This window comes from Hydra viridissima, unplaced genomic scaffold, assembly GCF_058129835.1.
Source record: "Hydra viridissima isolate aposymbiotic clone 2 unplaced genomic scaffold, HvirCarnegie_v1 scaffold_1, whole genome shotgun sequence".
Classification (NCBI taxonomy): domain Eukaryota; kingdom Metazoa; phylum Cnidaria; class Hydrozoa; order Anthoathecata; family Hydridae; genus Hydra; species Hydra viridissima.
In genome coordinates, this window is record NW_028324300.1 from 10,459,901 (window position 1) to 10,485,715 (window position 25,815).

At 27.6% G+C, this 25,815-nt stretch overlaps 3 protein-coding genes across 6 annotated transcripts; 1 reads left to right on the plus strand and 2 right to left on the minus strand.

Moving 5' to 3' along the window:
• Window positions 1-892: 892 nt before the first annotated feature.
• On the minus strand, window positions 893-6,018 carry LOC149893301 (uncharacterized). The gene is made up of 11 exons (XM_090075623.1): window positions 4,993-6,018; window positions 4,572-4,702; window positions 4,318-4,376; window positions 4,138-4,223; window positions 3,860-3,926; window positions 3,318-3,575; window positions 2,944-3,055; window positions 1,979-2,061; window positions 1,805-1,860; window positions 1,503-1,682; window positions 893-1,322 (listed from the first exon to the last, which is right to left on the minus strand). The coding sequence occupies exons 1-11, from the start codon at window positions 5,161-5,163 to the stop codon at window positions 1,251-1,253; spliced, it is 1,275 nt and encodes a 424-aa protein (XP_089931749.1). The 5' UTR covers window positions 5,164-6,018; the 3' UTR covers window positions 893-1,250.
• A 281-nt stretch (window positions 6,019-6,299) lies between these two features.
• On the minus strand, window positions 6,300-9,306 carry LOC149893302 (uncharacterized). Of its 3 annotated transcripts, none has more exons than XM_090098727.1 (4): window positions 9,151-9,306; window positions 7,726-7,885; window positions 7,469-7,612; window positions 6,300-6,728 (listed from the first exon to the last, which is right to left on the minus strand). In XM_090098727.1, exons 1-4 carry the CDS (start codon window positions 9,169-9,171, stop codon window positions 6,655-6,657), a joined length of 399 nt encoding a protein of 132 aa, XP_089954853.1. In that variant the 5' UTR covers window positions 9,172-9,306; the 3' UTR covers window positions 6,300-6,654. The 3 variants fall into 3 exon arrangements, with proteins under 3 accessions (XP_089954853.1, XP_089954857.1, XP_089954851.1); XM_090098731.1 differs by lacking the exon at window positions 9,151-9,306 and adding an exon at window positions 8,127-8,174 and having other exon boundaries at window positions 7,469-7,564; XM_090098725.1 differs by lacking the exon at window positions 9,151-9,306 and adding an exon at window positions 8,127-8,174.
• A 2,018-nt stretch (window positions 9,307-11,324) lies between these two features.
• LOC145187837 (G kinase-anchoring protein 1-like) lies at window positions 11,325-24,284 on the plus strand. Of its 2 annotated transcripts, XR_016456296.1 has the most exons (12): window positions 11,325-11,923; window positions 13,549-13,713; window positions 13,843-13,917; window positions 15,179-15,293; window positions 16,245-16,282; window positions 16,418-16,561; window positions 16,693-16,768; window positions 20,374-20,496; window positions 20,702-20,765; window positions 22,868-22,938; window positions 24,001-24,078; window positions 24,186-24,284. XR_016456296.1 is itself a non-coding variant. In XM_090099975.1 (11 exons), the coding sequence occupies exons 1-11, from the start codon at window positions 11,732-11,734 to the stop codon at window positions 24,225-24,227; spliced, it is 1,107 nt and encodes a 368-aa protein (XP_089956101.1). In that variant the 5' UTR covers window positions 11,325-11,731; the 3' UTR covers window positions 24,228-24,284. The 2 variants fall into 2 exon arrangements, 1 of the variants encoding a protein (XP_089956101.1); XM_090099975.1 differs by lacking the exon at window positions 16,693-16,768.
• The last annotated feature ends 1,531 nt before the right edge of the window (window positions 24,285-25,815 follow it).

A 25,815-nucleotide genomic window follows, 5' to 3' on the forward strand; every position in this document is an offset into this window, starting at 1 on the left:
TAATCAAAGCTATGGCATATTACTTTTTGATATACTGCATTTACTGAATTTAAAATTTAAAAAATCAAAAGGGTTATTTATTGCCTCAGATTTAGGAGAAAAAGTTCCATTTTAAACAAAAAGACCTTTTTTCTACTTTAAGCGGAATTATAAATAACCTTGTACTGCCTCGGTCTTGCTCAAGTTCTTGCTTGAAGAATATTAATAAATTTTTGGTCTGGATGACGGTTGGTGTACTCTAGAAACCTAGTAGTTACCGCAAAACAATGATTTTTGCTAACTTTTGCGCAAATCTTATTTTTCTATTTCATTTTTCAGTAAAAGTCAAAAATTTTTCTTCTCCCAAATTTAAAACTTGTGTGAGATAAGTGCCTTTTTAAAACGAAAAGTGCTTTTTAAAAAGTGCTCTGTGAAACATATCTTTGATTGAAATGTATATAATTTAACTAAATTTTACCCCATCCAAATTAGCAGCTGCTTGGTTCAACTTCTTCGTCACTCACTGTTAACTTTGCTTTAAACGGATTGCTGGTTGGGATGCGTTTGCGGAGCAGTTGGTGAGTAGTTGAAAAATGCTCTTTTACTGCTAATAATGTGAGCAGGTGGGAGGTTAGCGGTGTCCTTGTTTTAACAAATATTTAAAAAAATTAAAATCTGAACAAATCAAGTCATTACTTTATTTTACTTTTTTATTACTTTTAGATTTTTAAAAATGTCACAAGATGCTCCTCTCATCTTTATGCCCGTTAAAAAAATTACGAGCGATGTTGCTATTTAATTCTTTATAAAAACAATAAGCGGATAACTTAGTTAAAATCCATTTGAAAAACTGCATTCACAAGACCTATTAAACTATACAGCTCAGGTATTCAAGATAAAAACACTGCTATTATCTAATAAATATATATTCTGTTATAAATTGCTAAAAAGCGAGTTACATTAGATAAAATTGATCAGCGAAGAACGCAACAAAAATTTTAGACTAAACAGTATTTAGACGTTGTTTTCTTTATAGCTTGCTTACTTTCAAGCCTTATTTATATCCCAATACATGGTTACTGACTCATCCCGAATACGGGAATAGTTATTGATACTATGGTGATACAAAACATTTAGTTAACGGAGAAACAACGATGATAGGGAAATTTTAATCGTTGGGGCAGGTAACGTATAGGATGTCACTCTTCTTGAGCAAAATTCGAAAAAGCATAGCCTCAAAGTCTCAGAAAAAAACGTTTCTGGGAAGGAGATCAAGTAAAAAAAGCTTTTAATCTGTACTCAAGCTTGTGGTTTTTTTCTAACTCTTTTTGCAGATTTAAAGCCTGAAAAAAAATTAATGGCATCTATAATTTTTGAAGAAATCTCCTAAAAATATTATGTACGACTGAAAAAAATTACATAATAAATAACAAATTACATAGTATTTTAGAAGTAAAATAAGAATGGTGCTATTATACTTTGGCAATTTAATTTTTTTCTTAACAAAAAAATATATGAAAAACCTCATTTAAATTATCCTCCGCTTGCTTTAATGCCTCTTTGGCATTGAGCGCACTTTTATTCTGGTTAAAGAGCTTCATTTTCTCAACATGTTCATGAATCTGTTTTTCGAGTTGTTTATTTTGCAAAGTACTTAAGGTAATTTCATCACTTTCTACCGGTTCTTTCACTTTTTTAGCTTGCTACATAAACAAAAAACAGAATATACTGAAAACTTACTCTATACAAAAACTAAGGAGAACTTAATTGAAAACTTCAATGGAATAGTTATAAAAATAAGATTATGTGACCAGACATTACTCACAGCAGCACTATTTAAACTTTTGTATTCAAGATCATTACCATATTGGAAGTTGGTTGCTAGATAACAACAATGTTAATATTTATCATAGTATAAAGTGAGTAAATAAAGAGAGCAGCACACAGTTCTTGATTTGAAATCGGAGGTAAAGAAAATCTGAAAAAAGCTTATTCTAACTATAGCTTGTTGAATTTGATGTTGGAATTTCTTGCTGCTTTTGTTTAGCTTTTAAACGCCATACATCGAGAACTTCTTTTGTTCTAAAAAGTACAAAATTAAAAGTTTTTAGGATCTTTTAAATGCAATAATTATAACTAAATGAATTTGAATCTATCTGAATGTCTGGGATATTAAGATTTTATATAGTATACTACCTACAGTAACAAAATTGTCCTGCCATTCATTTCATTTTTTGAAAAAAAAAACTTAAGTTGATGACTAAAAACTGCTATAAGATAATGGTTCTCAGTATCCCATGTGAATTTTCTCTGTGAAGAAGTAAGATATATTGGAAAGGAGGACAAACTTGATCACTGTTTAAAGTGGTACACTGCGTAAACTACATCACCAATTTTGTATAGTTTGGCAGTACCTATTTATGACCCAGTGAAATAAATTGTACCATGGAAGAATTGGGGAAAATATCTGTCAAAATTTTATTGGCCAATGCCTAGAATTCTGTCCTTTTACCATCTTGTTTTTAAAACCAGTAACACAGAGGTACATTAGGAATATGCTGATTCAGAACCACAGTGCTGCAAGAGATTTAAAAAGTTGCTCAGAATCTCTTGCAATATGTTATAAATATTGCAAGAGATTCTGAGAGATTAAGAGAGCATTTGCTAAATATTTTGAATCCATCAATACCTGAAAATAAACTTTTTAGCCATAAGGTAACTTATTTTGAGCATGGCCACAGTACAACATATAATTTCATTAGCTACCAATAAATAAATTTGAATATGCATTAATGATAAAGTTTTCTAATCTGGATATTTACTCAAAATTTTATTATTGATTTTTACTTTATTAGATACTCTTAGAAAGGATAGAGCTTTTAAGTGGATTTTTCTATCCTTTAAGATTAATTGGTGAGAAATAACAATCAGCTTAAAGCTAAAGTTAAGAAATATAAAACCTACCTTAACTTTTGCACTAAGGTATTCATGTTGTCATTAGATATTTTTGATTCTTCAATATTTCTTGTGTTTTGATTTAACTTTCTTAGATTGTGCTTGGAAAATTTACAAATTTCTAAAAAAACACATAAATTCTAAAAAACTAAAAAATTTTATGACATTTTAGTTTAACCTGCTTACTCCACTGAAATTATTCAGTTAAATTTATATGAACTGAGTATTTCAAACAACACATATGTAAAATAGTATACTATTAGAGTTTTTTTTGAAGTTCCTTTATCATTATAATTATCTAAGTTCCTTATTACATTATTAAATTTATTTATGTAAATATTTGATACTTGAGTTTAGTTTAAATAAACAAAAGTTTTGCTTACCACGTTGAGCAACTGAGTTAAAATATAATTGACTTCTCTGAGATTTGATTACTTGATTACTTGATTGTTTTGTTTTCTGTATAGGTGCGCTGTATGAATCTCTTTTCTTTGTATTAGAATGAAAATACTTTTTGCATCCTTTAATGTCAATGATGTTGCTGGAAAGTGGATGCAAAAGCTGATTTTCAACAGAACAATTGATGACTGGCACACATAAAGAGTGTTTTGTATCTAATGAGTTTTCTTTGTAATTTTTATCTAGTCAAGACAAAGAAAACCGAATTGAAAAAAGAAAAATTTATAAATGAAAAAAAGTTTGTCGTAAAAAGATACACATACTTTTTTTGTAAATTACTTAACATATAAGATAAACTACAGTAAAAAATATAACAAAAAAACAATGTGATAAAAAATAAAACTAAGAAACACCAACATTAAAGATGCTAAGAACTAAAAATTTTTGAGAGAGAAATCAGTTCTACTCATTAGTGCATTAATAGAGATTTTAAGAAAAGTGAATATAGACTAATGTACCTACTAACCAGGCAGTTGGGGCTTTCCAAACACTTCTTGATGACAAGTTTGACCTCTCAAAAACTTTAAAATTCCCTTAAGTAGACACAAATAACAATAAATAGAACTGCCCTGACAATGACTACACACAATTATTAATGCTACAAGCTATTTTAACTTAATAAAATAAAACATACACGAAGCTGCATCAAAACAGGGATTATGATTACGTTAAGGCATTTTAATGTTAAATAGATAGTTGCAATTGAAATCTTTCAAAAAATTAGGGAAAAATATTTTTACTGACTTTTACACCAGTTTCAACAACATGCTTTGGTGGAAATTCTAAGGGATTATTAGACAGATTCAAACCAGTTAAACAAGTAAGGAAACCTGAGTAATTGAAAACCATTCATAGTTATGTAAAAAATATTTTTTTACTAAATTATTAAAACAATTTAAAAAAAAATTAATAAGTAAATCTCACCAAGTTGCAAGGGTAATGATTGAAGTTTGTTGTTTTCCAAAAGTAAGTTCTTTAGTCGGCTATAATTGAATATTGCACAAAATAACTCTTAACATTATAATTAGACATTTTAGAATGTTTCATTAAAGTTTTCTCAGATAAAAAATCTCATAGAATTTATTCTTATTTCTCTAAATACAATCTTTTGCTCATTAGAACATGTGTGTGTTAATAAATTAAAATAACTTATCCTAGATTTTTTTAATTAAACTCACCATAGCATTGAAATATTTTCAGGCAAAGCTGTAAGATAATTGTTTCTTAAGTCCAGCCATACTAACTGCAAGAAGCTAGCTGAAAATATTGCTGGAATAACTTCAATTTTGTTGCCTTCCAAGTAGATGTACTAAATCAAGTTAAATACTAAATAACATTTTTTTAAAAATACTTTTTAAATTATACAATAGAAACTAAAGCAAAAGAACATTTGAAATTTTGCAAACATTTGTTAGAGATATTTGTTAAATATGACTAATTATCTCACTTTGTTACATTATACAAAATTACATAGTAATGGCTTCTGTTTTGATATAGTGAACTCTTAACATGCCTTATTAAGAGAAGTTATATCTTACTTCCTGTGTAAATGCAATAATTTTATGTCTAAAATAGGTACAACTATACCTATATACCTACTTGTAGATGATTAAGAAGATAAATTTTATCTGGAAAGGATGAAATTTTCTTTCTACTCAAATCAAGCATTTTAGATCGGCTTTGTACGTTTAATTCTAATATTTCTTCTAGCTCTTTTTGCTCGATTTCTCGGTGGTAATCAACTTGGACAAGATTTTCTAAAGTCGCCATCTTTTGAGTTTATGGTAACCAACACAATTTAAACAAACCGGTAGAGATTGTACAATTAGAAGTTATTTTAAAATTTTCTTGTTGTAAGGAGAAGTTTAATTTATCATGAATTAATTCTTTGTATATGTAAAAAATTATTTTCAGTTATATTCTTCGAATAATTGTATTTTCCTGATAAATCTGAAAAAACAGAAATGGGTATTTGTCCTGTTTAAACCTGTTCGCTTATAATTTGATTTCCGGAGATTAGGTATCTTGAAAGATATCACGTTGGGTTTTTTTGGCCTATTTTAACTGGAACAAATACATTCATATATTACATTTTTTTTAAAAATTTAATGTTATGAAAAGAACTCAATTTTTACACAAAATTTTAAAGTTAGAATATGTTTCAGTTGATTTTTTAGATTTTTGACATTTTTTGGTATCAATGTGCCGTTTAACTCCTAGCTATAATTGAAAATCGGCATATTGTTAAGACTTTTTGTTAATGACATTGAAAAAAATTTTTTTACAAAACTTTTTTTTGCATGTCTTACAGATAGAAGGGTCAAAAGTTTATAATAAACTTTTTTATTATATAAGATTTTTATTTGTTTTAGTTAATAACGAACTTTGGACCATAGTTTATTACAAAATGCAGTTATGATCAACCAAGTAAATCTTTAAATATATCAATAAAATGAACTACAAATCAGAGAACTTTTTGTAAAAGTGTATAGATACACTCTTAAAAAAGTTCCGGTAAAATGACGGAAATTTCAGGCAAAATACCTGAACTACTTCGTGCCGTATGGAACCAGACGAACATTCAGGTAAAATACCTGAACCTGAACTGGTTCAAGATTTTTACCTGAATCTGAACTTTTTCGGTTCCGGTATTATGCCTGAACCTGAACCAGTTCAGGTTCAGGTATTTTACCTGAATGATCGTCTGGTTCCATACAGCACGAAGTAGTTCAGGTATTTTGCCTGAAAAGAGTAAATATTCAGTAAAGTTCCAAATCGCGATTATAAACTATCTTGGTTTAGGCATAAATTCGATATTAGTTTTTAGTAGGCCTGAAGATATTAAATATTCAGTAAAATGCCAAATTGTGATTATAAATGAACTTGGTTTAGACGTAAAAACGATATTTGATTTTCAGAAAGTCAATATATTTAATTTTATAATCATTACAAATTTACGCTTAACAAAGCAATATAGGAAATAGTTATTAAAATATAAATGTTTCAGCATATTAAAATTAATTAAGCCTTTTTTGTCTAAGATAAAGCGACAAGTCACTGGCTCCTCTCGATAGATGCATTTCATCTTGGTAACCTAACGCGGTATGTTGCAAAAAGTACAATATATGGCTACATTGTTCCGCATACTCCATGTTCATTAAAAAATAAACTTTAATTAATATGTCCACAGCATGAGATATACACCTGTTGAGAGGAATAGCTCGACACTCTGTAACAATAAATAATTGTTGGACAAAGCAATTAGTACCCAAAGCTATGACTAAAGGATGCTTGTGAGTAAGACTTTGAATCACAACTTCCATCAGAGTTGATGCCTATTTAGACGCAGTAAGGAAATTAAAATAAGTCATTTAAAAAATGTAATTTTAATACATAATAAATATAAATATCAGCACATACAACTTAGAACTAATACTATATTTACTATATTTAATAATTAAACATACAGTAGAATCCTGTTAACTCGGACCCTGGATAAGTCGGACAGATTTTCAATTCCCCTTGAATTTTCTCTACATATATGTATGTATTGAGAGAGGGAGAGAGATAAAGAGAGAGAGAGAGAGAGAGAGAGAGTAAAATAGAGGATTGAAAATCTGTATATATACCAAGATACTGGTATCACGGTTTACCAAGAACTTCGCTTAACTCGGAATAATCTTAAGTCAGAATATTTATGTATTCCCCTTCCTTTGATAGTCCGACTCTCAACGGGGCATTTTTTTGTATAGCAATGTTAATAACATGTTAAGTTATTAAATATATATTATTGTACATATTACTACAAACTTAATATTATACTTAATATATTAGGTATAATATTAAGTTTGTAGTAATATGCACAATAATATATTTAATAACTTTACATGTTATTAATATTGCTATACAGAAAAAATGTATATGTATAAATTTATATCTACTAGAATAATTTTACATATATGTATAACTTATAACATATTATTATAACATGTATAATTTATAACATTATTATAACATTTATAACATATATTTATATCTAATAGAAGAATTTATTCATATATGAATAAATTTATACCTATTAGAAATCTATTATTCCAATATACCGGATAAAATTGAATGAAATGTTCTGCAACTTCAGCAGCTGATGCACAACTTTTATTCTTTGATGGCACTTTAATTATAAAGGGGAGTAATAAGAATGCAAAATCCATTTCAATTCCTGTTTTAAAAAAACAAATTTGTTAGTGAAATCATTTTATTAATTTATAAAATATTATAATGATTTTACATATCAAACACACCCTGCCATATTGTTTTATAACACTAAGATACCTATAGAAGGGTTGTGTTGCATATCAAGCTCAGCTAGAATCTGCTTCACCATCAAATTTGTCTTTTGTCTTGACCAAGAAATAATATGTGGCGTTATTTGCTCCCAATGAGCCAAAAAATCATTTGACTCTGGGAAATTGCAACAGAAATCCTTCTGAAACTAAGATAAGAATTAGTATAAGACTGCTTGTAAAATCATTTTAATTTTACTTTAGCAAAACCTAAGAATACTTTAGCCAAACCTATATGACAAAAAAATATTTAAAAGTTACAAGATCATGTTGTAATTTTTAAATATTTTTTTGTCGTATAGGTTTTGCATGTAACTTGTAGTTAAAAAGATGAATCTTGTAATTCATACAAGGGTAAAGCTACAGTTAGGCGGCCTAAAATAAATTTACATTTTCGCTTTTTGCGCTCTCGTTGGCGAAGACTAAAAGCATCATTGAATAGTTGATAAAACCAAAGTAGATAAATTTCAAAGTAGTTTTTTTAGTTTTTTTTTTTTTTTTGAACTTGGAACTGTGTAATTTTTATATAACATTTTCTATTGTTATTATGTTATTTTTATGATATTGTTTTTACTTTGTTACTTTAATATGTTATGCGTAGATTTATTTTTGATTATTTATTTGCTAAAGTTATTTATTATAGTTAAAGAATATAAGTTTATATGATAATTGTTCATGCTGATGTGTTTTTAGGAGGCATGTGGCTATGAAAATAGCCGTATTATAATAGCAAGTGTTTACCTGACAATTTTTTAAGTTCTATAGAAATATAAGATATAGTAATTTAAAATCAAGCGCGCTGTACTATTTTTATTCCACTTTTTCTAAACTTTATTTAATTTCACTTCTAAAATTTATTTCTTTTTTGAAATCACTCATGCGTGCATACTATTGTTCTAATTAAATGCACTCAAACTTTCCACCGTATTTTTAAAAGGGAAAATTTAAATTTATTTTAGGCCGCTTAACTGTAGCTTTACCCATACAAGATGCATCTTAGAAAACTTAATTTTTTATAGCAACCCCTAAATATTATCAGATTTGCTTCAAATTTGGCTACAATATTGCATATATTAATAGGAACAAAGGCAGCCTTGTGGAGAAATGAATTTCAATAGTTTATAATTTTGGACCACCCTAGTGTATATACATTGTGAATATATACATGTGTATATTTACATATTTATATATTACATTTACATACATATATGTGTGTATATTTTTTGCGAACGTACGTAAGAGATGTGTTTATTATATATACATCTCTTTTACGTACGTTGGCAAAAAATATATACATTTATATGTATGTAAATGTAATATATATATATGTAAATATACATATATAAATACGTAAATTTACTATATACACATCTCTTTTACGTACGTTCGCAAAAAATATGAAAAGATAGCTTACTTTTAAGCTTTTCTGTAGCATCTATAGATATTCCTTTTAATAATAAATATTCTACCAACTTTGACTCTGACAACTTTTTTATGCTCATTTTTAATAAAAAATTTTAAAATAAGAGAAAGCAAGCACATGCGACTTCTAAAAGCTTTAATGGCGATTGCTGTTAGCGCGGAAAAATAATTTCATATTTTCAGGCGATTTACTTGATGTTTCCGGTAAAACACCTAAACGTTCCGGTAGAAAAGTTCACGCAACTTCTTTTGCCTGAACATTTCAGGAGTTTTACACTAAGTGTTCAGCTAGTTTGCTAAAATACCTGAACCGATACGGTAAATTACCTGAATGTTCAGGTAAATCTGTCGACCTGAACCATTCCGGACAGAGTTTGCCTGAACTTTTTTAAGAGTGTACTGTCCATAATCTTCAAAGTAAAATTTAAATATATGTGAGTTTCACAAAGTAATTTTTTCTTAACATTAAAACACAGACTTATCAATAACAAGTCTAAATTTAAAAAAAAAATTATTGGAAAAAAAAAATAAATAAATAAAAAAACAAAAGCAAAGCAAATTGTTTTACAAAAAAAATAATTTTACTTAATCATAAAATAAATCATTTGTTGGCATTAAGTATGGTTATTTATTATTTGCATTAATGTTGGCATTAAGTATGGTTATTTATATTGCCATTAAGTATGGTTATTAAGTATGCTTATTTAACTTAACTACTTATAAGTCATAAGCTTGGGCTTTCTTATTTTTGATTCTAACATCCCTTTTAAGTTAAAAAAAAAAAAATTTAGCAATCTGGCCATTACTAAATTATTGTTATTATATCTTTTGAGCGATTTAGGGTAATAAAATGTTTAAAATTGGAGAGATTCATAAAAAAAAAAAAAAAAATAGTCCTCTTTAATCCAATATAAAAATGAAAACTTTATATTTGATTAAAGAGGACTATTTTTTCTAATATTTTATTTTATATCAACTTTTCTTTAAAATTGTTCTTAATCTTTTAAAAAATTGTAGGAATCAATTGTCAGTTGTGGGAGTGAAAACTTTTAGTTTCTAGTTAATTTTTTATTTAAATGGCTACCTCTATTGCTGGATAGTAACTCATTAAAAAATAATATAGAAAAGGTCCATTAATTTCAGATTTTCCACTTAATTTAAGTAAAACAAGACCTGAAAATTTGTTCTAAGTTTCTAACACTTAAAATAATCAAAGACTAAAACAGAGAAAAGACAGAAACCGAGTTGTTAAATAGAAACCGAGTTGTTAAATAGTTGTTAAATAGAAATGTTGGAAACATTAAGCGAAAGAAGGTTCAAGTCCCAAATCCGGATATTTTTATTATTGCTAGCAAATGTTAGTATCTAGAGCTTTTAATATTACTAGCGAACGAAAGGATTAAATCAAAGTTTATTGGTTGGTTACCTCGCTGGTGTTCAAATGCCAGGATAATTATTGTTGATAGATTTTAAAGTATATCCTGGCATTAGAACACCAGTGAATACAGTCAGATGTAATGTTATTCTAAGCAACTTTTATAACTTTAGTTAAAGTTTTGTATATAAATTTTACTAACTTTATTTCAATCTTTTCATTCGTCAGTAGCATCTTTAGGAGCTTGCAGGTATTTTCATTTGTGAGAAACGAATGAAAAAGAAGAGTTAAACAATCCAAACATTTACTGGAGTAGAAAACACGAAAGTCTATCTTTTTAAAGGTTGATTAACACAAAACACTTAGCTTAGAAACTTTTTTAAAAAATTAAAATGCTTGTTGTTTTTGATTGATTTTCCTGTAAAAAATTACTGTTAAAAGTATAGGAATAATAATACGTAAAGAGCACTTTCAATGAAAATTTGCTAATAGCGTTTTGAAGAATGGAACTGAAAAAATCTTTTAAAGGACAACTAATCCTTTTTTTTCACGAATCTAAGTAAAAGACATAATAATAAACTGCTGTCTTTTACTTTCTGTTAACAGTGCGTTAACGCTAGTTAAATAATTTAAAACTAATGTTGGATTTCATGATGGATGTATCGTCAATACCTTTTAAACTGCATGCACCAGTAATGTCGACATTTATTTACAAAAAAATTTTAAATCTTTTTTAAAATCATTTACACGACCCTAGTTTGAACAAAACCCGCCGATGTTTGTAAATTATTGAGAGCTCGGTTTATTTCAAGACAGATATAGAACGTTGTAAATTACATTTTTCTTTACAATTTCATGTGGAAAACCAGCTTAAAAAATTCTTGCGGATATTCAGTGACAACAATTGTCAATTGACTTCCACAATAGCGATTGCCAAAAACATGACTGTCAACCAAAATTACTGTCGATAAAACTACGGACAACAAAACGATTGTTGATTATTTTGCGGCATTCAGTTTGCCAGCAGATATTTTGTCTGCAGTTAGATTTGTTGACACGCATTGCTGATAGTCTTTTCCCTGACAGTCATTTTATGGCAATCATTTAACGGCAGTCAAAATCGATGTGTTGATTTTAAAATTTAAGTGTAATTGCGGCAAAAATGTTAGCATCATAATTTGAGAACTAAGGTGTAAAAATGTCTTCATCAACCAAGCATGCTGTCCACATCTCTGCGAACAGATTTTCAATTTTAAATGACGATGAAAACGATAATGATGAGAGTTCTAAAGAGGAAAATCAAAATAGCTCACCAGTTGTTGCTAAAAATGCAAAGAAAAAAGCTAGAAAGAAAAAAAAAGCTGCTGTTGAACATGCAAACACAAATGAGGTACTACCTAACCTAATGCCTAAGTTTTAATAAAAATTTATTTCGTATTGTAGTGTGATCCGAAGTATGCAGAGTGTAACATGTATAACCCATTACTTATATATCTGTTTAAAAAATGAACTAGTTTTTGCAAAAAAAACTTTTATTTCCTACGCTTAAGCTGTTTACTCTATTTACTCAAGCTGTTTACTCATTTACACATTATTTGCTATGTTATAAATATATTTATCATCAAATAAAAGTAATAAATTCTGAAACTATTACACCTATTCTATATTCAAAGTTGACTAGACAAAAATGTGTTTTAAAACTCCTGTGGAACTTTTAAGGAACTTTTAAGTTAATAAAAGTTGATTATTTTTTTTTAACAAAATAAATAAATAAATTCAAAAATGTTTTCAAATGTGATTTAATATGGGATTGTTTGTAAATATTCCAGTATAAATAATTTTGAATGAGGAGTGAAAACTTATATTGCTTTATTTTTTTCTGAATGATTTTTTAAGCAATATTTGGGTGTTTTTTTATATATAATGATAAATAGATTAACTTTTAGACCTTAGTATTTGAACTTAACATGTTATATTAAAACACTAGACTGTTATTAGTCTTTTAAGTGCATACTTAATTAAACACTGGTGTTTAAGGGCATTAAATACTTCCTTTTGTTTAACTCCATATATGTTTGCTCTTTTTTAATATTGTCAAATATTCAAAGCCTTGCTAATTATTTCCCTTCATCTTGTAGATTTGTTCAATGTTTATTGTAAAAATTTTAACTTCTACAATGTGTCCATCAACAATTTATTCACTATGCAGTCTTTTTTTAAGTTTGTTAAAATCTCCATTTTGTTTGGATACATACTATTTATCCAGTTTTTATTGGTGGTAGCACTTTTACTTTTCTGTTGTGGGATATTTGCATCTATTATTTTTTTCTTTTACTTTTTTGTGAATGTCTTGAAGGAGTCTAGATTAATGCAATACTTTTGTTGCTGGTATTTATTTTTTTGCTCTTCTATCTTTGTGGGTGTGTTTTGCTGATGTAGTATAACCTTCTAGTGTCAGTGCCTCAGTTTTCACATTTCTTAAATAATCGTATTGGTAATTTTTACAGCTGATTCAGCTTTTCTATTGCAACTATTATAAAGATTAATTAACATAGTTTGTTTGAGTCCAGATGTGATCCTCTTCCCTTAGTTGCTACCCTTGTTATTCTTTACTTTGCAAAGTATTTTGTAACAACTAAAAACTGTGTTACAGATACTTGTATATGTCACAGTGATTAAATATGCTGGTGATTGTTTGATAGTCTTTTGGTTATTGAATTGTTGATGAATGGCTCTTTCTGTTGTTCATGTGAAAAATTGAATGAGTATATGCCAATTAATAGGTACACCATAGCAAGCTGTAAAAAAAAAAGAGGGCTACTAATCTATTTAACTTTATAACAAATTCAAATTTACATATTCAAAAATGATTCCTACTACTTAGTTTTATTTATCTTGAAAGTTTGATAGTTGGAATTTGTACCTTGTTTCATTTATTACCTTTATGTGTTATAAATTTATGAGTTTAACATAAATCTAAATAAATTGTTTCTTTCTTTTTTTCTTAAATTTGAGATTCGTAATCTAGCATTTACTAAGCCTATCTCAGCTAAAGCAATTCAAAATATCCATAAGTTGCAACATCCTTTATCCCAGCAAGTAGCAGTAACTAAACCAGTAGCTGTATCTAGTGATAATGTCAACCCTGATTGGGAGCAATGGAAGGAAAAAGATAAAGAGGTATAATAATTTTTTTAAAATAGATATTCTTTTTTTTTGCTCTCTCTATATATCAAGTAATCAAGTTTTTGGGAATATGTTCTTCCTTGGTTTTTTATACATATTGATATTTTTTATATATTGTTATAGTTTGTTGTTGATCAGTTCCAGAAAGATCTACAAGCAGCATTGCGCTTAAGTGAAGCTGAAATGCAAAGTGTCAAGGTGAGTTTTTTTGATTTATAGCAACAGAGGCATATACCATGCTCCTTTCAAATAAAGTTTTTAAATGATTTTGTATTTAAGTAGTTACTTTATTAACTTTATCTTTACTTTGTTTAATGTCAAGTACTATTTGATGTTAAATATTATTTACACTTATTCTAATATTAACGTATTAAAATAAGTTTTCCAAAAATATTAAAAATAAGCAAAATGTTAAATAATATTTGTTGCCTTACAAGTTATTGTAGTAATGTTGTATTTTTTAAATATACATTTATACTTTATATAGACTAAGAATTTATACAAAGCCAACAAATCTATTCCAAATTTGATTTAAACAACTAGTGAAAATATCTTTGTATATATTTAGAGTAAAAGAGACTCAAAGATTGAAATTTTGAATTATACATTTTTTAAGTAAAATATTGTTCAAATTTTGGTTTTCAATTTATGGTTAAATTTACAAATATTTAGGCTATTAAGTATCATAAATGACAAAAAAAGGTTTTTTTTTTGTTTTTTTTTTAACTGTTCTTATGTACACTCTATACACATAGTTGCATATTATCTTAATTATATGTGTTAACAGACCGTTTGTATTTTTAAGAAGTTTAAGTAATTCAAAAAGTTAAATAAACCTTGAACATTTTTAAAGAATATTACAAAAAAAGTGTTACAATAAAATAAAAGCTTCATTTTTACTAAAGTTTAATTAGGCTGCATAGCTGTGTTCTATTTTTGGCTGACTGAGGACTTTTTTTGTGGTCTCCCACAATTTACAATCAGCAATCTTTGTTGATTTATATAATAAAATCAAGACAACAAGCTCAGGTGGTTAGTACCACAAATTATTTAAATTAAGTAATGTTCCTTTTGAAATACCTGCTCAGTCTATATAAGGTGTTTCTTAATGCTTCAAGTGCAGATATCTTTAAGGTAAAGATAGTTTTCTCTGCTAAGTCAGATGAAACTGTTTCCTAAAAATTCCAGGCTATTAATTAGGCTATTAATTATCATAAATGAAAAAATATGTTTGTCATTTATGATAATTAATAATCAACAGAAAGACAGTTAAGATGATGAACTGGCAAGATCCCCACCAACAAAAGTTACAAATTTGAGTATCAAAGTTTCAGGAGCTGCTGAAGCATTTTTACATGCTCATAACACATCATACATGAAAAATTATAGCAATTGTTATATTATGTGTATAAATGGCAGCAGTCACTACTTGTATAGACTAAAATGTTCCTATTTTTAGACTACCTCGACTAAGACAAAGAAAAAGAAAGATGCAATGTCACTTCAAGAGTTCTCTAGCATTTCACTTACAAATAATCCATCAGCACCTTCTACTACCTCAAAGAGCTTAAATGGCAAGTTTCCAATTTTTAAACTGTAAACTGTAATTTGTTATTTGCAACTTTCTCATAGCATTTAAAGGTTGTAGTTTTAAAAACAAAATGAAATAATGTAAACATGCTGTTTAAAATATGCTAGTCAAAATTGTATTGCACTTATAGTATTGTTATTGCAGTGTCATTTAACTGTCTATAGCCAGTGATGGGACCAAAATAGTAGGTCAAAGACAGTTGTATCCCCCCTAAAACCAAAATAAAGATAATCACTTTTAAGACCAAAACTGCCACCCTGAAGGCTATAAAAAAAAGACCAAGACAGTTGGCACATTGTCAGAGAAATTCTAAACAAAAGTTTAGAAAACTGTAGTTTATAGTGAATTATAATAAGACTAGTGTTAATTACTGACAAAAGTCATATAAATGTTTAGTATTTTATGTACTTGTATAAGTACTTGACTTGATGAGATTACTTTAGCAATCATACTCTGCTCTTATTACTATTGGTATTACAATCTGTTACTATTGTAACTGTATTTAGTGATCAGTCAAGCTTATACTGTTAAATGATGCAGTTGTATTATTAAAACAATTTTTGTTTCTTGCAACATGAGTTGTTGTTAGGTTTAACCAACATCAAAGTTTAAAGAAGTTCAACTGATATCAAAGTCTAATGATGCTGTACTATAGTACTACTTTTTGAAAAAAAGAGTTTCTACAGGAGCTTTTAATAGTACAGTTTGATTGAGGCTACAAATTATGATAATCAGAACTTATGTATGAAGTTTTAATCATCAGAATTTGTCTCAATTAAACTGTACTGGCAAAATATATCCTAGCTAATCAGTTCAATTGGTTTTACTAGTTTACTAGTTCAGTTTATATACTATGTTTGATCATAGTATATAAATTGGTTGATATGTTCAACAGTACTTACTTTTTATCTTTAAGGATTACAAATTTTTTTAGGATACTGTCCAGAAGAAGTAGATCCTAACTACTTTGAAGTATGTTGTTTTTTTCACTTAGTTATCTTTGATTGCTTTAAAATACGCATGGAATTCTCATGTTTTGATATATGAGGTCATCTTAGATATTTGAATTCTGTATAAGTATAACATTGTTTTTAAGTTTTGTTTTAGTGTGATCCTGTTCTTCCTGATCAAGCTTCTAATACATCTATCAATATAAGTAAAAAAGATAAAAAGAAGAAGAAAAAAACAGTTCACTCAAATGATACAAAAGATCTTGCTCATGTTTTATCTGAATTACATAAAGAAGAAAAAGTGAGTTTTTAAATGAATAACCTTTGCAAAAAGTTATCACTTTTTTCATGCTTGCGAAAAATTGAATATCCATTCAGTTCTTCGCATTTTATTTTCTTTTATGAATAATTTTTTTGCCAAACTTTTTTTAGGATTTTTTTTAGAAACAACATTGGTTGCACTAACTTTAGTAAATCAAAATACATCTTCATTGAGGTTATGAATATGGTAAGATACGCTGTCTAAGGGAAATTTGTTTAAGTCTAAGTTGCCTTGAAATTTTCTTTGTTACTGTTTAGATGTTTTATGTTTGTAAAGAAAATTTGTTTCTTGGTGACTCTATTTTCTATTGGTAAAAATTAATCCATAAAAAAACTTTTCTTAATTATGGGAACAAAGATAAAAACTAACTTAAATTGTTAGCAACATGTATAGAAGTTTTATCTTCTGTGATGTTGACACGCAGCAGATTGAGCATCAAAAATTAATTTTTATTAGTTGCACCTAATAGCTGCCATCTTAACTAACCCAGTAATGTAATGGGATAGAGTATTTTATGAATTTATTTTGTGTCTCTTTATTTTTTAATAGTGTCTCAAACAATTTCTAAAATGACAATATTGTTTTATGTGCATAAAACATAAAGGAATCCAACAATGTTCATAAGTGATTCTTTTTCAAAATTCAAAATCAACTCAGAGTCAACTACTCACATCTGCAGTCAATTCAATTATTCTGAAGTGATATACAGTGGTGGCCAAAAGTCTTGGAACAACATATTTTATGTTATGATAAATTTTTATACTAAAAATAATAAACGATGACGGTAAAATAAATAAAAAAATAAATAAGTTGTAAGTATTTTTTTAAACAACATTCTCTTTAAAAATATACCTCAAACTTTCAAAATTTATACTTTATCAAAAATAATTTTTTTTGGTCGTTAAATGTTTTGTTCAAAGACTTTTGGCCACTGCTGTACATCTTTTGTTCAATAAACTTTCATCAAATTGATCTTTGCAAAACAAAACATGTCAAATCCTGTTCAAATCCGATCTGCATTTGCTAGTTGTAGTCAACTGAAAAGTAATTTTTATGATACACAAGTTTGTTTATTTTGTGGGAGAGCTGGAGTAGGGAGAGGAAACATTCTAATCAACCATCAGAAAAAAAAAGTATGCTGATTTTTCAGTGATATTGTTGTACTTCATCTTAAATGAGAAAATGGTAGGTCTTCTTAAAATTGCAATGCACTATGACTTCATTTTTCATCATATAAAGTTTGCTTTTTCGTCCTTGAGAAATTCTGACTGTAGTGGGATATCTATGAAAATGGGTTGAGTTTTCACATTACATTATGAAAGTCATTTTGATTTGTTATAACCACAGGCTTAAAACTGATGTCTTAGCATATTCATCACAAATTTAATCAAATTGACTTATGGTGGAATTTAAATTGTTTTTGGTTGTGTCAAATGACTGTCCAAATACTTCATTAAAAGTTTTTTGTCTTGGTCCTGTGTTTCTATATTTTGTTTACATTTTGGACATAACTTTTCTTCAGGTATAAGGTATTTTCTTGCACATGGGGTTTGCAAAATCTAATTCAATCTCACAAAGACCACCTAAAAAGTAAAATTGTTAAAATGTTTTTGCAATATGTGATTGAACAAAAATTTCCACCATTTACAGAACCATTTGCACCAACTGAAAAGAAAATTCCATGTTGAAACTACTTTTTTTAAATGAGTTTTTGATTGTATCAAAACTAGTTACAAAATTTAGTTGCCATTGAGATGAGAAGAGCTATTGTAAATAACTTTTCAGAGTAATTTGTTTCTCTTTGAGATATAACTTAATTTCTCTGAAAATAGATGTTGTAAGTAGCAGTTACACTTTGTTGTTACAGGTTATATTATTCTTTTAAAAAGTTTACCAGATGTTACAGATATTACAATCACCAAAATGCAAGTAAAATGAAATGAATTTAAATTAGGAATGTTGCTCTTATCTCTGTACATAAAGAGCTAGATATTTGATTATAAAATTGTAATTTCATATATAAATAGTTGTACTATCTTTCCTGTGAATGTGAATGATCAGTTTTAAATGTGAAATTGTGCAAGTCTTTTGGTTTTATAATTGATATGTAAATTAAGCAGATTTTCTTCAAAACCATGAAATTTAAAGTTAAAGTTGCATTAAAATGTGTTAAAACGATCTTAACAAACCCGCTGATGTAATAAAGCTATTTTGTTTTCAACACCACTTAATAAAAATCTACCAAGGTAAGTAACTATATTCAGATAAAAATATTTAAATGCTGTGAGAAAAATTGCAAGTTTTTGTTAAAACTTCATGTTAATATTTTAAAGTTGTTTAATTTACTAGTTTCATAACAGAAATTTTTAACAGTTCAAAATACTTCAAGAAAATACAGTTCTTGACAAAAAACAAAAACAAATGCCCATCTTATCCTGCAAATATTGATATTCTTATTATTAGTAGTATTATTGTTATTATAATTACTATTGTTATTATTATTGTTATTATGTATTAGTGTTGTTTTTATTAGTATTTTGAATATTATTGTTAAAATTATTATTATTATTATTATTATTATTATTATTATTATTATTATTATTATTATTATTATTATTATTATTATTATTATTATTATTATTATTATTATTATTATGCGTTAGGGGAGACCGGGGCTAGTTGACTACAAGGGTAAGTTGATGCGCTGCGTTTAACTTTAGAGTTTTCCACCAGAAATTTCCAAAATTCACATGGAACCTTCCTATTTAACTAATTCATCTTTCAGTGTAGTATCAGGGCTGCAAGCGCATGCGTATAGAAGTTATAGTGATTTTTGTGTTTTTTTTACTAACTTTGTATCTTTTGTAACTATATTACTTTTTCAATTTTAAAATAGCATTAGCTACAAGTAAACTCAAATAAATGTAAGTGTTTTATTACTCACTCTAACCAGTCACATTTTGTGTTTCTTAATATTTTACATTTTTAGGGATTTATAAGCCATTTTGGGAGCAAAAAGCTTTTGGAGTTAGTTGGCACAATTAGTGCAGGGCTAATATAATCTTTGACACTTGAATATGCTTGCTAAACATATTCATTTAAACTGCAGTTTGATATCTTCAAAGAAGTTCACCCAAAAATGCACTGGGCACAAAAACTAAAACTATAGCCAACTAGCCCCAGTCTCCCCTAGTGTTGTTGTTGTAGTTGCTATTGTTGTTATTATTATTATCATTATTATTATTATTATTTTTATTATTATTATTATTATTATTATTATTATTATTATTATTATTATTATTATTATTATTATTATTATTATTATCATCATTATTATTACTACTACTACTACTACTACTACTACTATTATTATTAATTGCTATTATTTTTATTATTATTGCAGAGTTTTTGTATGCTAAACAGAGAAGTTAATTTTTAAGGCTTGTGTCTTGTGTTTCCTAGAAGAATTTATAAATGAGATTTTATCAATGTTAAGGTTACTTTACTTACAGTTAACTCTTTCTGATTTTTTGGATGCAAATCATGCTATCATCGTTTCAGTTTCATTATTTTGACAGCCTGTAAATACTCCAGGTTATTTGATTTTTAGGGCATAGTTGTACTTATTTAATCTTTTTGACCGTAGATCAGTCATATGAATAAATGTCTCATTGTCTGGCCACAGACTAGTCATGAGAATGCAATTTTTTGTTAAGTTTTGCACTTTTTTCTGGTCATTCTTTTAAATCAATTCCAAAACTACTAGATTTTAAATGCAATTTTGTTTTTAGGTGGACAACACAAGTGTAACAAATTCAACAATAGATACTGCCAGCTTTGCTTCTTTGCAGAATGATTTGCATAGGAAGGATGAAGAAATTGCTAGATTACACAACCTTGTAGAAACCTTAAAAGTAATTATATTTACGTTATTATATTTCCTGTTAAATAGAATGTTTTGAGTTTTCATGACATTTTTAAGTATCAACATAATCTCAATTGCTGTCTATTTTTTAGCTAAGCAATAGCTGAGATTTAATTTAAAAAATGATTTTAAGACTCAAATACATTTACAGTATTGTGCTAATTTTGTTAAGAAGTCTTTATTCTGTTCTTTAGGAAGAATTGACTGAAGTGAAGAAACGAAATAAACAGCTATGTTTTATTCTAGGACAAGGAGAAAGTAAACTTTCTGTTCTAATATTGTTTTAATCTGGTTACTTTCTATTCACTCATTGTTAGAATGGCCATCATGTTCCCCAGGTCTGATATTATGATGCAAATTAGTTAAGATTTTAGGCACTAAAAACCTCTAGGGGAATGAAAAATACATTTAAGGAACCATCAACATAATAAAAATACCTTTGTATAAACCACTTTGCATTAACCTTTGCCAGGTTGTAAATAAAGTTTGCATTTTTACAAAAGATGTACTCTTTTCTAAAACATTTTTTAATAATGCAGCAATAGTCCTTTAATGCTTGTGAGTAGATTTGTGGCAATTAAAATAGCTTTCCTTACATGATTCTAGTCAGTCTTGGACTTCAATTGAATTAGTCTCTACAATATAATAGTTGCTAACTGCTGAAGGATTAATACTTTATTCTGTTGCTATTGTTTTTAAGTTTTTTAGTCTTCGGGAATTTATCTACGTTAACAGTCATCTTTTAATACTTTGAAATTTCTTAGACATTTTGGTTGAATCTTATTTTTTCCAGTTTTGGGCTCTTGAAAGTCTTGAAGAAGATCCTCTGTTTTCAAATAAAATTTTGTTCACCAGTGAAGCACATTTTTAGTTTACTGGTATGTCAATAAACAAAACAAAAATCAAGGAAAAAAAAAGAAAGAAAGAAAGAAAACCACAAAAAGCAAAGTAACAAATTACCACATTCTTGTTAAGAATTCTTAATAAGAATGTGGTATTTTGTTGCTGTGATTTTTGTGGCTTTCTTTCTTTTTTTTTTTACTGTGAATTTCATCTGTCTCTAGTCATGTTTATTTGCCTCCATCAAGTCCTGACATTAATCCTATGGACTTGGTTCATGTTGGAGAGGAATGTCTTACAAGTATCATACTCAAGTATTTGACGGCTTAAAAAAGCTCTTCAGAAGTTATGATGCCATTTAAGAAAAGAGCATGCACTTTTGTAAAAAAGAGTTTAAAAAATACTGCAAAAGGTGACCATTTAGAATTGTAAACGTTTTTACTTAACATATCAATATATGATTTATCACTTCTTTTATGTTCTATATGTAAAAAGTATATATTTTTTTAAATAAATTTTTTAAATGCCACAACCTGTCTGTATATTTTTTTGAAAAACAAAGTATATGCAGGTTGTCATGACTGTAATCTGGTTGGTCCAGCTCAGAATTTCTAAAAAAACTACTTTTTGTTTTAGGCTTCAAGTAGAATTTCTTTAAACCAAAAGTTTTCATCTCTATTCTATATAAGCAAAACCTTGTAAAAGTACTCTAATACAATTGTCAATTTTTATGCTACAATGTTGTGTTAGAGCATAAGTATTGTGGATTGTGGAATTGATTGTAACTCTTATCAACTGTAGGTCAGTTGTATCAACTGTAGTAAATTTATGACAAATTGCAAAACATTTTTGTTAAACTGCAAATATGAAAACCTAAAATAAATGAAGATGAAAAAATGAATCGTGTTTTATTTATAAATAGACCAACACAGTGAAAAATTATATTTCTAATGCTTTTACTTTAAAAAATTTAAAGATAACTTGCCCTAACTTAATTTTTTCACTTTAAATATTTTAATTATTCAGTTTCACAAAAATTCAGTTTTATTCCTATCCAGAATGTAAAGATTTTGGACAGCTATTACTTTCAAGCTTATGTTTAGTCAAAGTTAAACTATAATCACTGTATCTAAACATCTAAGTGTTAGATTCATCAGCATGCCTCTTAAAGCCTTTTGAAGTTTTTACCTTTGAAAGTTTTGAAGAACTTTTACCATCTTGTTAAAGCAAAAAGCAGAGTTCTGTTTGTCAGGCAAATTGAAAGAAACTTACTTGATAAAATGAAACTTACTTGATTTTTAATCTGATAAGAATATTTTAAATAGAAGTTTAAAACTTTTTTTTTTTTTTTTTAATTTTAAATAATTTCCCACTCTACTAGAGGTTATAATCAACTTTTAAAGTATGTATTAACATATCTCAAATTGAACATTAAAAAATTTGCCCTGGGGAATAAAACTAACAGTTATTCAACTTATTAGTGTATTTGGCGTAACTTAAAAATTAATTATCTAATTTAGTGAAAGAAAAATCTGAAATATTGATGCAGGTTGAACAATTGACAACTGTAAAAAATGAACTCTCGGAGCAGGTAAATAAGTTATGATATTCTACTGTGTATGTATTATGTATGTATGTATGTATGTATGTATGTATGTATGTATGTATGTATGTATGTATGTATGTATGTATGTATGTATGTATGTATGTATGTATGTATGAATGAATGGATGGATTGGATGGATGGATTGGATGGATTGGATGGATGGATTGGATTGGATTGGATTGGATTGGATTGGATGGGTTGGATTGGATGGGTTGGATTGGATTGGATTGGATTGGATTGGATTGGATTGGATTGGATTGGATTGGATTGGATTGGATGGATGGATGGATGGATGGATGGATGGGATAAGAATCTTGTTTCCAAATAGTAACAAATCAAAAAAATTCAAAAATGTCTTTGTTAGACAACATAAACTTTACTTTTTCAGAATTTATTTCTTTTTTAAAACAAGTTTCTCAAGGACGTAAAAATAAAATGAAATTGGTATCAACTTTCTATAATTTCAAATATTTGTACATATAAATTAAATAAAATCATAGAATTTCTATAATTTCAAATATTTGTGCATATAAATTAAATAAAATCATAGAAATGGTTCTTGTAAGGTCTGGAAATCTCTAGAAACTTTAAGATTTTATGTTCTGTAGTTTTTGAAAAACTCTGAAAAATTCTAGAAACGTTAAAAATAGCATACTAAATTATTTTTAATTGGATCTAAAACTGTAGTTCATTTAGTTAATTACAGTTTTAGTGAACAGTCAGAAGATCTGATTCTCCCAACAGCAGTTAATCTAAGTGTCTACTTTCATTGACACAAAACAAATAGTGCCCAAGAAAGATGCTATCTGTATAGATGCCTTACAAAAGCTGTTAAGTATCTGGGAAAAAGATCAAGTTCCTACTATAGAGAAACTAACAATCATAAAAAAGTCGGAAATATTGAAAAGTGTCAAGAGGTTGAGCAGAAACTAATTTTTTAGACAAATTGAGCACAAAATGGGAACTGAAGGCAAAAAAAAAGAACAGAGTGCTCAAAAACAGAAAAAAAGAAAATTGCACAAGTAAAACGTTTTTGTTGTTGTTTAGTTAAAAGAAATGCATGTTGCTCTGGAACAGGAACGAACGAAAGTCTCCACGTTAAAATCTGAAGTCAGCAAATTCCAGGTTTTTATTAATTTCTTTTTGTTAGAGACTTTCAGTTAATTTAGATATTGATGTGCGCAACTTATTTTATGTATACAATTTTAAATTAGTTCAGTTTTAAAATTTAGGTTTCTCGTACGAAGTCCAAATCAATGAGCGAGGAAAAGTAGATTTATTTACATATTTTTATTTTTGATAGTTTTGAGTCAAAGTTTAAATTTGCTTCATATTTTTGCTTTTTTTATATACACTCTTCTAATTGCCCAGCCCACATCTATTTTTACGGCCCTCATCTTCTATTATGACTATCAAGGGATATTAAAACGAAATTGAACTTTAAATATTTACGTTAAAAGTTTACATGGTATTAAATGTTGACATGTCAAATAAGTTTCATTCTGTATGTCATAATCAGTAGTACAAAACGATGGAAAAAGACTCGGGCTGCGGATAAAATGTTGATGATTCTCTTATCAGCAATTATTTATTTATAGCATACTTATAAGGTTCAGTCTACTTTATACACGGCCGGATTTTTTGCATAAATAGGCCGCAAATTAGAAGGCCAGTATTTCAGTATTTTAAGTTCCTGTGTTTTAAAACTTAAAGCAGTTTTAATAGTAAAACTTAATGCTTCCTAAGATTTTTCAAGTTTAAACTGTTAAATTTTCCTTATTCAAAAATTTTAAGGTTAATCATCTGTGTTTTGAAATTTTTATCCAATATTAAAACTGTGAAACTATAATTCACAGTTCATTTGAAATAAGTAATTTTTAACATTTAATATATAACAAATGCACAGGTGTATCTATAAAAATTCGTTTTATAAAAATAGCATTTGGAGTTGAGATATTTACGACATTGAAAATATAGACAAATTTATCGCTAAAACAATTTATTCGTGTAAATGCAGACACATTTCTTTTTTTTTCTTTTTTCTCTTTGTCTGCTTTTGAAAGATAATACAGCAACTTTGTGTTTACTGCCACTTAGAATCTTTTGTTCATTGTTATAAAAAATATTTATTAACTATTCGAATGATAAGAGAAGGCCCCCATTTGAAAAAATTATCTTAAAAAAAGTTTTGGTTCAAATTATATTCATATAAAATACTTTCGCTGACCTTTTTAATGTCAAGAATTTCCAACGTAAGTAGACCTTGTTTCACTGCATCAAGCAAAGCAAAGCAACTAATAACATTACTTGCGGTTAATTTCGAGGGAGTTAAAATATCTCCTTTGGACAGTAGGTCAAAATAATCTGTATTTATGTCACTGACATCATATTTTAACAAAAAAGTACATAATTCACATTTCAATTTTTTTAATAACTTTTTGCATATATATACAGCAATAAAAATAGCAAGCTCACTACTGTCCTCATCTAACTGACATTCCTGAATATCATTGTTAAAAAGTTCTGAAATTGAAATTAGGTTCACATCTGAATGAAAAGGTTTTAAATCCAGTTTCCAGAAGTCAAAGTTCTTTTTTAATAATGATCTCATTTGTAAAATATTCTCAGATTTAATTCACGTAATCCAACTAGAAACTTGTCGTCACTTTTGGGTTGGATATTTTTGACTATACTTGTCGAAAAATGTCGCTCTAATAGATCACTTTGGAAAGATTGCTGCAGATACATTTTTTACAAGATTGCTGCAGATTAGGGCTGGTAGATTAATCGGTATTTTACATTAATCGATTAACGATTAAATTTCGAAAAATTAATCTATTAATTTTTGATTAATTTTAGAAA

Bases quoted from the DNA above. Each gene is read 5' to 3' on its own strand.
- LOC149893301 (XM_090075623.1), bottom strand. From the start codon at position 5,163: ATGGCGACTTTAGAAAATCTTGTCCAAGTTGATTACCACCGAGAAATC. The intron at 3,927-4,137 runs GTCAGTAAAAAT...TGTCTACTTAAG, and splicing joins TTGTTGAAACTGGTGTAAAA to GGAATTTTAAAGTTTTTGAG. The intron at 3,576-3,859 runs GTTAGTAGGTAC...TGTCTTGACTAG, and splicing joins TGGAAAGCCCCAACTGCCTG to ATAAAAATTACAAAGAAAAC.
- LOC149893302 (XM_090098725.1), bottom strand. From the start codon at position 8,171: ATGATGCTTTTAGTCTTCGCCAACGAGAGCGCAAAAAGCGAAAAT. The intron at 7,886-8,126 runs GTAAATTTATTT...TTCTTATCTTAG, and splicing joins AGAGCGCAAAAAGCGAAAAT to TTTCAGAAGGATTTCTGTTG. The intron at 7,613-7,725 runs GTATCTTAGTGT...TTTTTAAAACAG, and splicing joins GCAACACAACCCTTCTATAG to GAATTGAAATGGATTTTGCA.
- LOC145187837 (XM_090099975.1), top strand. From the start codon at position 11,732: ATGTCTTCATCAACCAAGCATGCTGTCCACATCTCTGCGAACAGATTT. The intron at 13,918-15,178 runs GTGAGTTTTTTT...TCCTATTTTTAG, and splicing joins CTGAAATGCAAAGTGTCAAG to ACTACCTCGACTAAGACAAA. The intron at 16,562-20,373 runs GTGAGTTTTTAA...TTTTGTTTTTAG, and splicing joins AATTACATAAAGAAGAAAAA to GTGGACAACACAAGTGTAAC.